We start from the raw sequence: 12,807 nt of genomic DNA on the forward strand, positions 1-12,807 counted from the left end.
TCCCACTGCACAGCATCTTGGGCAAATGAATTTTCCGAGTTCGTCAGCGCGCTTTTTTTCCATATTCGTTTACTACATGTCGTTTAACACCTATTACACATTTTTTTTTTTGTTTTGGCTCGGGTCAAACACTGGAAGTTAACCAAAAAATGTACAAAGACTGATTCAGGTCGACTAAAAATTCTTGACTGAAAAAAAAAACAAGGAAAGGATAAGAATGGCACAAGGGAAGTAACTCTGTATTAATAGAAACGAGAGAGACTCGGTTATTTGGAAGAGAGTCAAAAAATTGACCGCCCACTTTACCATGCTCGCATGGGTCAGACGGAGGTCGTTGACAGATTTTCGACGGTCAGATGCATTTCTTATCGCCAACCTTCACCAGTTTCCAAGCAAGGAAATAATCTCCCTACAACCAACCAGACGTGCTTCACCGAAGAGGAAACAAGCAGCGATTCTATGATAATGATGCCCGTTCACAACCATCGCTTGATTTCATCATTTTCCATTACGAAATAATTTACATTATTTTCTAAGATAACTGGCATGGCTGTGTGGTGAGTTTGCTTCCCAACCACATGGTCCTGGGTTCAGTCCCACTGATTGTTAATTATTACACGTCCTCTAGAGGCGGAGATAATGTTGATTATCGAAGAATTTATGTTGGAAAGTATTTAACAGACATTTGTCTATGTTGTTCAAAGAATGCCACTTGTGTTATTTCTCTTGGACCATTTTGGTTCAAATATTTAATAAAAGTGCAGATCATCGACGTTTAACGTCTGTTTTCCATGCTGGCATGGGTTGGACGGTTTGACTGAGGACTGGCGAGCCAGAAGGCTGCACCAGGCTCCAATCTAATTTGGCAGAGTTTCTACAGCTGGATGCCCTTCCTAACGCCAACCACTCCGAAAGTGTAGTGGGTGCTTTTACGTGCTACCGGCACGAGGGCCAGTCAGGCGGTTCTGGCAACGACCACGCTCAAAAGGGGTTTTCTACGTGCTACCTGCACGGGAGGTAAGAAATTTGCCTTCCAAAGGCATGGTTCCTGGTTCAGTCTCACTGTGTGGCACCATGGGCAAGTGTCTTCTACTATAGCCGATCAAACAGTTCTTTCTTTTTTATGCCTGGTACATTTTAATTGCCCCCTTTTACCGAACTGCTAAGTTATGTGAACATAAGCACCAACACCAGTTATCAAACGGTGGTGGGGGACAAACACAAAAACCACGCCTTCGGATTTAACTATCCCCTGGTTGCTTAGATACTTCAGACTACCCCTGAAATATTGAAGCAATCCTATCATTTACCTATATATATATATAACTGGTACTTTATTTCAACAAACACAGAAAGGACGAAGGGCAAGTTGGTCTAGGCGGTATTTGAATTCAGAACGTAAAGAGCTGGAAGGCTGCAGAGCATTTTGTCCGACGCGCAAAAGATTCTGCTGGTTCAGAAATGAACAAAGCTTAAGAACAATAAAGTAATTCTACAAAAAAAAAAAAAAAAAAAATCAATAATGCTATTTTCGAAAAAAAAGAATTCTTTGCGCCCATGGTAGTAACAGAAGTTTGACAAAGTGAAAGTGGTGCATTTTATTTAAGGGCGGTCCACTTAGCTATCCATTTCTACAGAATTTAGTCCTCTGTAGGCTACGGATAGGGACCCACTCCAGAGACAAACCTACGCACTAGAGTTTATGACACAGAACCTGCGGCCCACGAAGGTATTTTGTGCGACTCGCAAAACCATTTTGTAAAAAAAACTTGCTTTAATAAATAAATGAAAATTAACATAGTGACCCGCTTGGGTGGAAGTAAAGAATACATACACCACCCGTTTTCGGCGTAACCCTAACCCTAACCACCAGGTGTGCGTATTCTTTACTTTCGCCCCGGCTTCTACCACAATCACATACTGAAAGCACACAATAGTATTTATTTATAAACTTTTTGTATTATATTTCCTTATATTGGTCTCCTTCGTGTCTTCATCAACCTTTTCTACTGTTTTTGTACGTTTCTTGATCATTCAAATTATATGGTAAACTTTGCGGCCCGCCTTGATTGATTGAATTCACGAGTTGGCCCTCTGGATGAAAAAGGTTGTGCACCTCTGGTTTACGTGGACCCTGAACATGCCAGAAACAGCAGACAATGTCTCTCAAATACGATATGACACTTTCACTTTTGAACGAGAAAATTAATGACAAAATACAAACTAATAAAATTATTAGAAAAAAAATAAATCATGAAATTAAACTTACGTAGCATATTGTGTAAAGATGCCTCTTTGTAACTGATTGCCATTTTAGAACTAAAGGAAAATAAAATAGTTTCGTTCTGGAGAGAGAAACTCCCACGTCTTCCAAATTTCACAATCTAATCTATGTTAAAATTTCCCGCACTTTTTAAATAATAACAGGAATTGAAGTACCGGAAGTAGTATTCTGGGAGCAGGGTGAAACCAACATGTCCTACTTGCAGACTCAAACTTTGTCCCACGCCCAGAAAGTGAGGCGATTGTACAAAAATGGCCTTCGTTTAATGCAATCTATGTATGGAACTGATAGGTAAATATATTAGTATATCTGTAAACAATGCCTTTACGCCATTTATTGCTGTACAATTTAAATAATTTCACCTTTATTTCATGGAACCACCAAGGTCAGTGTTTGTCTTGTCTGTTTAATTCTTGTAACCTTCATTTAGTTTCTCTTTTCTCCTCCTTTATTTATGATATTTATATTATTTATATTCTATGCTGGGTATTTTCTAGCACCTGACATCACCTCACGTATTTAATTATGTAAGATAATTAAGAATAATGAAGCGTTAAGGTAAATCTGTGTGTTGTTTATATAAACCGTGTTTACAAACTGATCGTCTTTTTCACCTTTCCTACAAATATCTAAAATGGTTTTATTCTAATTCTATAACAGGTTTATTAGTTTCTAGAATGGCATCGAATTGAAAATTCTCTCATTAATTTCACTCGTTAAATGTTGTGTATTTTTTTTTGTTTTTTAAAGAGAGGTGCAAGAGTTGGTGATAATCGCCCTCGGGACTTGATGAAGGCACCTCAAAGTGGACATTCGACTTTCTAGAAACAACAGCTAAATCTCAAATCATACCTTCTGAACCCAGAACCATGTGGTTGAGAAGCAGACTTCTTACCACAAAACTACTCCTGCATCAAATATTTCTTATATTTTGAACAACTGCTTCAATCCATTTCTGAGATGAAACTACTGCAATAGGGCAACTATTTTGCTTATTTACAATGGATGGATCGGTGTCCTCATCTTGTTTGTTATTATCACAACGGTTCGGCTGATGTACTCTCCAGCCTTCATCAGGTGTTCTGGTGAAATTTCGAACCCAACCCTTTATTTGACTAATGGGGTACACTGTTCTCATTCCTAAGGTATGTGGATGATATTATTTTTCTGTTGATATTATTTTTCAAGTCCCTGCTTAGGGTTGAACTTAGAATCTGAGGGTTAGTAGCCTCCGCTCTTATCCAGTATTAAGATAAAATACTAGGTTTTGTAAGCCCTAAAATTGACTCTATAATTTCCCATGGGCATATAGAGTAGTGGATAAGAGCGTGGACTACTAACCCTCAGATTCTGAGTTCAATCTAAGATAGGGACTTGAAAAATAATATCAAAAGAAAATTGACATCAGCAACATACCTTAAGAATGAGAACAGAGTACCCCATTAGTCAAATAAAGGGTGCGGTTTGAAAATCCACCAGAACACCTGATGAAGGCTGGAGAATACATCAGCTGAAACGTTGTGATAACAACAAACAAGATGCAGACACATATCCGTCCAATGTAAATAATTCCTCATCCCCAAAATATAGAATAGAATTATTTTGCTATTTTCGTGATCATCATTATTTAACATGTTTTTCTTGCTGGAATGGGCGAACGATTTTCCAGGAGCTGGCAAGGTCACAGGGCTTCACCAGGCTCCAGTTGTCTTATTTGGCATGGTGTCTACAGCTGAATGCCCTTCCTAATGCCAACCACATAATAGAGTGTACCAGGTGCTTTTTTACATGGTACCAGCACTGACAGGGGTCACCAGGTAACCTGCAAGACAAAGAAGACCCTTTGACTGGGAGGTGCAGAGTAGTATTGAGTGGGTGTGGCTTTGTGCCAGCTGAGAGATTTAGGGTATAAAAGGGACAGATATAGGTGCCTCACTATAGGGTTGATCCATGGGTACTCCAGTTGGAAAACAAAGGAGAATGAGTTATCTTTGTTTAACACTAATTAATGTTTTAAAACAGTTTATCTTTTGTTCTGTTTTCTAGGGTTGAAATGCGCTACTGGAGTGTCCTTCTGAGAGCTAAGTTTGATGAACATAAAGATGAAATTGACTTCAGGAAGTCGAAAGAACTTCTGATGGCTGGGGAACGAAAGTTATGGGAAAACCAACACCCTCAACCTTATATGTGTAAGTATTGAACTGTGTGTGAGAGAGAGAGAGATGCAGGTGTGGTTGCGTGGTTAAAAAGCTTGCTTCCCAACTGTATAGTTTCAGGTTTTGTCCCGCTGCATGCCATCTTGGACAGCTGTTTTCTATTGTTTCGAGCTGACAAAGTCTTGGATAGGGTAGATGGCCAATTTAAAAAATAAGTCTATATTCTTGAAAAACTTATACAAAGGTTTAATTATTCAAAATATGATCCTCGAACAGTTGGGCATTTCTCCTATCGATTAATGAGGTCATTTATGCCTCTTTGATAAAAATCCGAAGGTTTCGATGCCAAGAAATTCTTGAATTCAGTTTCGACCTCAGTTTTGGAACAGAAGGTTTTTTTAGCCTTAAAAAGGTGTCTAAATGCTTGAAAAAGTGGTAGTCAGTGGGTGAAAGATCAGGATGATATGGTAAAGTCGTATCCCAAGTCTGTGGAGCGATGTAGTGGAGCAGAATTGGACCAAATCGATTAACAAGTGCAGGTCTCATTTTTCTCAACTGAACCTGCATTACTTTCAGTTGCTTACATTGAACGTCTAATGTAATGCTCTGGTTTGGTTCCAGAAAACTGTAATGGATGACACCAAAAGCAGACCACCAGACAGTCACCATGAACTTTTGCTGATGCAACTTCAGTTTTGGGAAATGTTTGGATGCTTCATCACGATCACGCCATTGACCACTTTTGATAATGGATTCTGCAGGTGAGCTGGCAGAACCGTTTACCTGCCAGGTGAAATGCTGAGTGGTATTTCGTCTGCCATGTTCTGAGTTCAGATGCCGCCAGGGTCGACTTTGCCTTTCATCCTTTTGGGGTCGATAAACTAAGTACCAGTTACGCATTGGGGTCAGTGTAATCCCTTCCCCCAAATTTGAGGCCTTGTGCTTCCAGTAGAAATGATAACGGATCCACTTAATGTTGTCACAAAACACTGAAGTCTTCGATTTTCATTGAGGTCATACGGGACCCATTTATCGAGTTTTTTCACTTTGCCAATTTTCTTGAGGTAATCTGATACTGTTGAAATATAGGAGACATTTCTCTGACACTTTGTCATTCATTTTGATCGACTGTTATTTGCAAATGCTGATCGTTAAGAGTGGATGGACCTTCTACCTTCAAGGCTCTCATCCTCACTACAAAGTCTCTCAAACCCCTGTCATACCGTCCGATCACTAGTGGACCCTTTGCCCCTGCTCTGCTGATATTGGCAGCTGTTTGGGAAGCATTATGTCCAAGCTTTTTTCATATTTGAAATTAAGGATTTCTATGCTTCAAAATTATATTCTAAAAGAAATCAATAAAAATTTATTTAAGTGTACACATCATTTACTGAACATGTAAAATTTCGTCTAAAACACTACAAAAATAACATCTTAAATCAAGTTCTATATTTAAGAGATGAGGAATTATATACATTATTTACATTTGACAGATATTTGTCCGCATCTTGTTTGTTGTTAACACAACGTTTCAGCTGATATAACCTCCAGCCTTCATCAGGTGTCTTGGGGAAATTTTGAACCTGGGTTCTCATTTCCAAGGTATTTTTCAATGTTGTTATTATTATTATTATTATTATTATTATTATTATTATTATTATTCATGTCACTGCCTGGAATTGAACTTGGGGTTAGTAGCCCATGCTCTTAACCGCAAGATTCCGAGTTTGATTCTAAGCAATGACCTGAATAATAATAATAATATCGAATAATACCTTAGGAATGAGAACCCAGGTTCGAAATTTCTCCAAGACACCTGATGAAGGCTGGAGGATATATCAGCCGAAATGTGTTAACAACAAACAAGATGAGGACAAATATCCGTCAAATGTAAATAATCTTAAATCGAATTTGGAAAAATGTCTTTGGAAAATCAGACAGTATTTTCCAAACAACCTAATCTATATTTCTGTGTGTGTGTGAGATATATATTGCCTCAAAGAGGCAATGACCAAGACCTTTGGCATTATTTCGTGCTTGAGAAGAAGACCCATCAAACTGAGCAAAATCGTGGTCATGGCAGATACTGGTGTCGCACAAGTTGGCACCCGTGCTGGTGGCACGTAAAAACACCCATTACACTCTCAGAGTGGTTGACATTAGGAAGGGCATCCAGCCATAGAAAACCATGCCAACCCAGTCAAGCTGTCCAACCCATGCCAACATGGACAACGGACGTTAAATGATGATGATGATGATGTTTGTGTGCACCCGTTGCTTGACTTTGTGGTGAGTTGTAAACGAGTGTCACTGTGCTACAAGCGAATAGTGTTTGTGTCCAGTCCCCTTTGTGGAAAACATATTTGGCCATGTTTGGTAAATATTACAATGCGTGGAAAGAAGGGTTGGTGACAGGGAGGGCATCTGGCCGTAGGAAAATTTACCTGAACAATATTCTGTCTAACCTGTAATTAAACATGGAAAAAGGGACATTAATAACATTTGAAAGGGAAACAATGATTGTGTGTGTGCTGAAAATATTCCAAGTCATGCCTAAATATTGTCTTCAATACTTTACAGATGCCCATTCTCCAGGTGGAATTTGTTATGGCCGAGAAGTCAAGCTACCTGACTGGGTAAGAATATCATTATTCTGTTATCAGGATTACTTGAAATTGTCTTTCATTTGGTTTATTTACTCTCGTATTAAGACTCGCAGAAAGAATGACTGGTGGTTCGTTGTGCTTGAAAAGACTCAACAAGCTAAATAATAGCATGGCTGCCTCTGCCTACAGGACTGTCCCCTGCAGCCTTCTCCAGCTGAACATTCCTAAACTTGTGGGCTCATGGGTGCTAGTGAAGCACTCGTACCAGTGCTGCTTGATAGCACCCAGTACACTCTGTAAAGTGGTTGGTATTCGGAAGGGCATCCAGCCATAGAAACCATGTCAAATCAGGCATGGAACCTGAGCAGCTCTTCATATTCTCCATTGTCCATGCTGGCATGAGTTGGACGGTTTGACCAGGGCTGGTAAGCTGGAAGGCTGCACCAGGATCCAGTCTGATTTGGCATGGTTTTCTATAGCTGGATGCCCTGCCTAACCAAGAGTGTAATGAGTGCTTTTACATGGCACAGGTGCCATTTGTGTGACCCCAATATCTGCCATGACTGCAATTTTACTTGACTTGATGGGTCTTCTTCTCAAGGACAACATAATGCCAAAGGTCTCGGTCATTGCCTCCATGAGGCCCAACACTTGAAAAGAGCTTTTCATCTGTCAACGATATCGACCACTTTGCCTCTGTGAGGCCCAACGCTGGAAAGGTGCATTTCACATGCCACTGGCACAGGTACCAGTTACATGGCACCAGCATCAGCCATGACAACAATTTATCTTGGCTTCACAGGTCTTATGTATGTATACACACACACACACACATACACACTTGCATATACACACATATATATTTATTATTCTTAAGCAAGAATGTTGTTGACAGTAACTTTGAAGTTTCGGCTGATAGCTTAGCTAGCTAAAACTTCGAAGTCACTGTTAACTAAGAATAAATTTATACTCTACAAAAGTAGAGTAACTCATTGGATTAATGTGAAATTGTTTTTATTGTAAATGAACATAAAAAGAAACGTTAATATATATAGGTAGATAGATATATACATACATACATATATATATATATATGACAAAATATATAAAATGATATCGAATCTGATTTTGTGTCTCTCTGTCTTTCTCACCTCTCTCTCTCTCTCTCTCTCTCTCTCTCTGGAGTAGGGGGTTTCTCAATCAAGGTCCATATAACTCTTAGGGCTCCGTATAAGATTTTGTTGTTTAAATTTACGTCCATATAGGCGCAGGAGTGGCTGTGTGGTAAGTAGCTTGCCTACTAACCACATGATTCTGGGTTCAGTCCCCACTGTGTGGCACCTTGGACAAGTGTCTTCTACTATAGCCTTGGGCCGACCAAAACCTTGTGAGTGGATCTGGTAGACGGAAACTGAAAGAAGCCTGTCGTTATATATATATATATATATATATATATATATATATATGTTTTTGTGTGTTTGTGTGTATATGTTCGTGTGTCTGTGTTTGTCCCCCCCACCACCAGCATCGCTTGACAACCGATGCTGGTGTGTTTACGTCCCCGTAACTTAGCGGTTCGGCAAAAGAGCTTGAAGGATAAGTACTAGGCTTACAAAGAATAAATCCTGGGGTCGTTTTGCTCGACTAAAGGCGGTGCTCCAGCATGGCCGCAGTCAAATGACTGAAACAAATAAAAGAATCTAGTTTAAGTAGAATAATCTTTGATTTAGCAATAGTCATAAGTCTAAGGGAGGTAAGTCATTATTGAATTATGTCCCTTAGAAAGTAAACTTATGAGATTAATTCAGTCAGTGTGACAATGGGGCTGCGGTGACGAACAGAGACAATCCTGTTCAGACCATCCCTCATTTTGCGAAAGGAACCCATCGGGAGAGTAGCAATTCTCTCGATGGCCTGAGTTTTCACAAAAAAAGCAACTTTTGATTAAGATGTGGGTTGTAATGGTGGAGGGGTGTGTCCTCAATTGTTGTAGTAGTAGTAGTAGTAGTAGTAGTAGTAGTAGTACTATAGATGGCGACCAGCACTGATATGAATTCTGCTGTGGTGGATGGGTTCTCGAGTACAGTAAGGGACCAGATGTCGCAGTCCTTTGTAAGGCTCAGCCTCTTAACATCGGCCTTCGTCCCATGCCTTCCTGGGTCTCCCTTTTCCACGAATTCCATCCATTTTAAGTGATTGGCACTTCTGTGTGCAACTGTCTTCATCCATATAGGAATGGTTCTATGGTAAAGAAGCTTGCTTACCAACCACATGATTCTGGGTTCAGTCCCACTGTGTGGCACCTTGGGCAAGTGTCTTCTTCTATAGCCTCGGGCCTACCAAAGCCTTGTGAGTGGATTTGGTAGACAGAAACTGAAAGAAGCCTGTCATATATAAATATATATCAGGCATATGCTGTCAGTAATTACTCAGAGTAGGCAGTTGATGACGTTTATGTAGTAAAACACATAAAAGATTAAGCGAAACAGGTGAGTGACTGAGTTGGAGGTAGATTTACTTCTGCCTTTAGAGTGCATAAAGAAAACGTTTTTGTAGGAATGCACGCAGCACGTGTACTACAGCAGTACTATGCATAGTTTTAATACTGAGATTGAAAGGCAGGGAGAATTATACCTAATCTACAAAAAAATAAAATATTTTTTATTTTATGCAGAGTAATCAGAGTAAACTCCGTAATTTTATTGAATTAGGTGCATATTTTGCCATAAAAGGAAAATGTTACTAACGATCTATCTTATTCAGGGTAGGCACTGCCTACCTTGCCTACCCAGGTGGCACGTCCCTGATATACATATATATATATATATATATATATATATATGTGCATGTGTGTATATACGTCTGTTTTACTGTCTTCCTGTCTTGACTTAATGTCACCATTATGCAAGCAGTGCCCTTCATTTCCAGTCTTCTGTGGAAATCTGTCTGGTCCTGGGCAATATTATTTTATTTGGGAATGGGAAGATTAGTGACAGGAAGGGCATCTGGCTGTAGAAAATGATGACAGTTCCAGAAACACCTCATCAGTGCCCTGGGCACTGATGAGGTTAGGTGGTGCAAGATTGCATAACGTTTCTACAACAGTATTTTGACATTTTGACGAAACACGTGTATGTCATATAAAGCATTGAATACTGTACCTGCTTTCTGCTTATGTATATTCATGCATATATATTTATGTATGTATACACACACACACATGCACACACACTCATCTACACACATATATATACCTGTACATATGCATAAACTCATATACATACGTATGTATATACCTTCATAATGAGATTCTAACGATTGATTCTTCTGCAGATTTTGGATACTTGGACACCGCAAGAAAAGGCTCAATATCCAGAATATTTTGCCCGGCGTGAAATTAGAAAACAAGAATACATTGAAAGGTGGGAAAGCAAGTACGGCAAGACAAACAATGATGCTCATTGAGAAATGTCGTTAATTATGTTGCTTTAATTATTAATTTAATTAATTAACTTAGGACTCTCAATAAATTTTCTTTTTTCTTTTTAATTGTTTATTTTTCCTGTTCTTTCTGCCTCAACCTCCTTACTTTGATAAACCAGAGTTAAATCCTGGGAAGTTATACTCTGGATGTTTATTACAAAGTCACATCATCATCATCATGGGTCTGTTTTCCATGCTGGCATGGGTTGGACAGTTTGACTGTAAATTGGTAAGCCAGGCTCCTGATCTGATTTGGCAAGGTTTCTACGGCTGGATAACCTTCCTAAGGCCAACCACTCAGACCATTCGAGCGTGATTGTTGCCAGCGTCGCCTTACTGGCACATGTGCTGGTGGCATGTGAGAAACAACATTCGAGTGTGGTCATTGCCAGTGCAGCTGGACTGGCTCCCATGCAGGTAGCATGTAAAACACCTTTTGAGCATGGTCATTGCCAGTACCACTTGACTGGCCCTCATGCCGGTGGCACGTAAAAGCACTCACTACACTCTCAGAGTGGTTGGTGTTAGGAAGGGCATCCAGCTGTAGAAACTTTGCCAGATCAGATTGGAGCCTGGTGCAGCCCTCTGGCTTATCAGTCCTCAGTCAAAACGCCCAACCCATGCCAGCATGGAAAGTGGACGTTAAACAACAATGATGATGAAGAACCTTTTTCAGAGCCTGTGGAATTTGTGTTTAAAGCCAGCAAGTATTTCTGCTGTGGTCAGCTGCTGACCCTTTAAAATAAATATAGAAGTACTACTCACACCATATGTATGGTCTGGTGTGATGCTGTTGCTGCTACTGCTACATTTACACATACCCTGGAGTGAAGGAATGATTGACAGATACTCAACCAACAGTGTTTTTTCTTCAGTCAGATCTGCTTACCTACCTACATCATCATCATCATTTAGCATCTGTTGTCCATGCTGGTATGTGTTGGACAGTTTGACCAGGGCTGGTAAGCTAGAAGGCTGCACCAGACTCCAGTCTGATTTGGCATAGTTTCTATGGCTGGATGCCCTTCCTGACGCCAACCACTCTGAGGGTGTAATGGTTGCTTTTACGTGCCATTTGTGTGACACCGGTAGCTGCCATGACTGCAATTTTGCTTGACTTGATGGGTCTTCTTCTGAAGCATGACAGTACCAAAGGTCTTGGTCATTGCCTTCATGAGACCCAACACTCGAAAGGAGCTTTCCATGTGCCGGTGGCATCAGCCACTTTGCCTCTGTGAGGCCCAATGCTTGAAAGGTAGATATACATCACCCATCACCCATGCTGGTGCCATTCTGTAAAGTGGTTGGCATTAGGAAAGGTATCCAACCGTGGAAACCTTGCCAAAACAATCTGTTGGTGCCTGGACAGCTCTTGTCAAATTGTCCAACCGATGCCAGTATGGAGAATCAATGTTAAACGATGATGATGGTGATGCACTTGCATTCATCTAGAGCCAAACAAAGAAACCCAACCTCATTATCGGCAAACTCCTGCGTCAATTTACCATCCAACTAATTGGATCGTCTATCAGCTAATTGAACACCTACCAATCAGGTAAACATGGAAGCCAGTTAAGACTCCATTCTCACTAGAAAAGGGAGCAGACGTCTGGCTGTGAATGGAGGGGGAAGAGTGTACCATCCAACGTAAACTGAAGTTAAGTGACTTTAGAGTAAGAGGACTTAGACACACAGACAGAAGGCAATCTGGAAAAGGGGGAACTTGGGAATTGAAACAACCAACAGCAGCAAGTTTAGATATATTGAATAGCATGTAGGAGATATGCTGTGATTGAGAAGACCCAGCAACTAAAGTGAGATCACAGCCATTCATGTTTGGCCCAGTTAAGAGTACCCCCGATGTGTCATGTGATATGATATGCTTGAGAAGACCTGTTGAGTCAAGTAAAACCAATATCGTAGCTGTGGCCAGTACCACCTGACTGGATCCCGTGCTGGTGGCATGTAAAAAGCACCATCCGAACGTGGCCAATGCAAGTACCCCCTGACTGGGCCCCATGCCGGTGGTGCTATTGAGTTAGACATGGCTTGAGCCTACACTGGCTATATATATACACACATAGAAATAACATATTTCTAAATCTCTCAGGGAGATTTATGCAGTAGCAGCACGATAAAGTGATAGTATGTTGCCAACTTAATGTGACAGTCCCATGAAAGGGAAGAATGCTACTGTTATTTAGCCCTAGGAAACACTATTTCCTGTTGGACTTGACACGTTTCCTGTGTCCTTATGTTTTCCACTTTGAAAACAGGA

At 40.3% G+C, this 12,807-nt stretch overlaps 2 protein-coding genes across 2 annotated transcripts in view; one reads left to right on the forward strand and one right to left on the reverse strand.

Moving 5' to 3' along the window:
- Window positions 1-2,398, reverse strand: part of LOC106883959 (Fanconi anemia group A protein) — an 88,126-nt gene extending 85,728 nt beyond the window's left edge. The window contains exon 1 of the mRNA XM_052966697.1: window positions 2,270-2,398. Within this exon, the coding sequence (XP_052822657.1) occupies window positions 2,270-2,312 (43 nt within the window). The 5' untranslated portion in view covers window positions 2,313-2,398. The remainder of the gene's footprint in view (window positions 1-2,269) is intronic.
- Window positions 2,399-2,640: 242 nt separating this feature from the next.
- LOC106880952 (NADH dehydrogenase [ubiquinone] 1 beta subcomplex subunit 9) lies at window positions 2,641-10,595 on the forward strand. The gene is made up of 4 exons (XM_052965986.1): window positions 2,641-2,669; window positions 4,331-4,473; window positions 7,021-7,076; window positions 10,380-10,595. The coding sequence occupies exons 1-4, from the start codon at window positions 2,656-2,658 to the stop codon at window positions 10,509-10,511; spliced, it is 345 nt and encodes a 114-aa protein (XP_052821946.1). The 5' UTR covers window positions 2,641-2,655; the 3' UTR covers window positions 10,512-10,595.
- The last annotated feature ends 2,212 nt before the right edge of the window (window positions 10,596-12,807 follow it).

This window comes from Octopus bimaculoides, chromosome 3 (genome assembly GCF_001194135.2).
Source record: "Octopus bimaculoides isolate UCB-OBI-ISO-001 chromosome 3, ASM119413v2, whole genome shotgun sequence".
Taxonomy (NCBI): Eukaryota; Metazoa; Mollusca; class Cephalopoda; order Octopoda; family Octopodidae; genus Octopus; species Octopus bimaculoides.

What these genes read in the sequence shown, in the direction of transcription:
- LOC106880952 (XM_052965986.1), top strand. An exon ending in ACACCCTCAACCTTATATGT is followed by an intron (nt 4,474 to 7,020) that starts GTAAGTATTGAA and finishes AATACTTTACAG; the next exon opens with ATGCCCATTCTCCAGGTGGA. An exon ending in AAGTCAAGCTACCTGACTGG is followed by an intron (nt 7,077 to 10,379) that starts GTAAGAATATCA and finishes ATTCTTCTGCAG; the next exon opens with ATTTTGGATACTTGGACACC.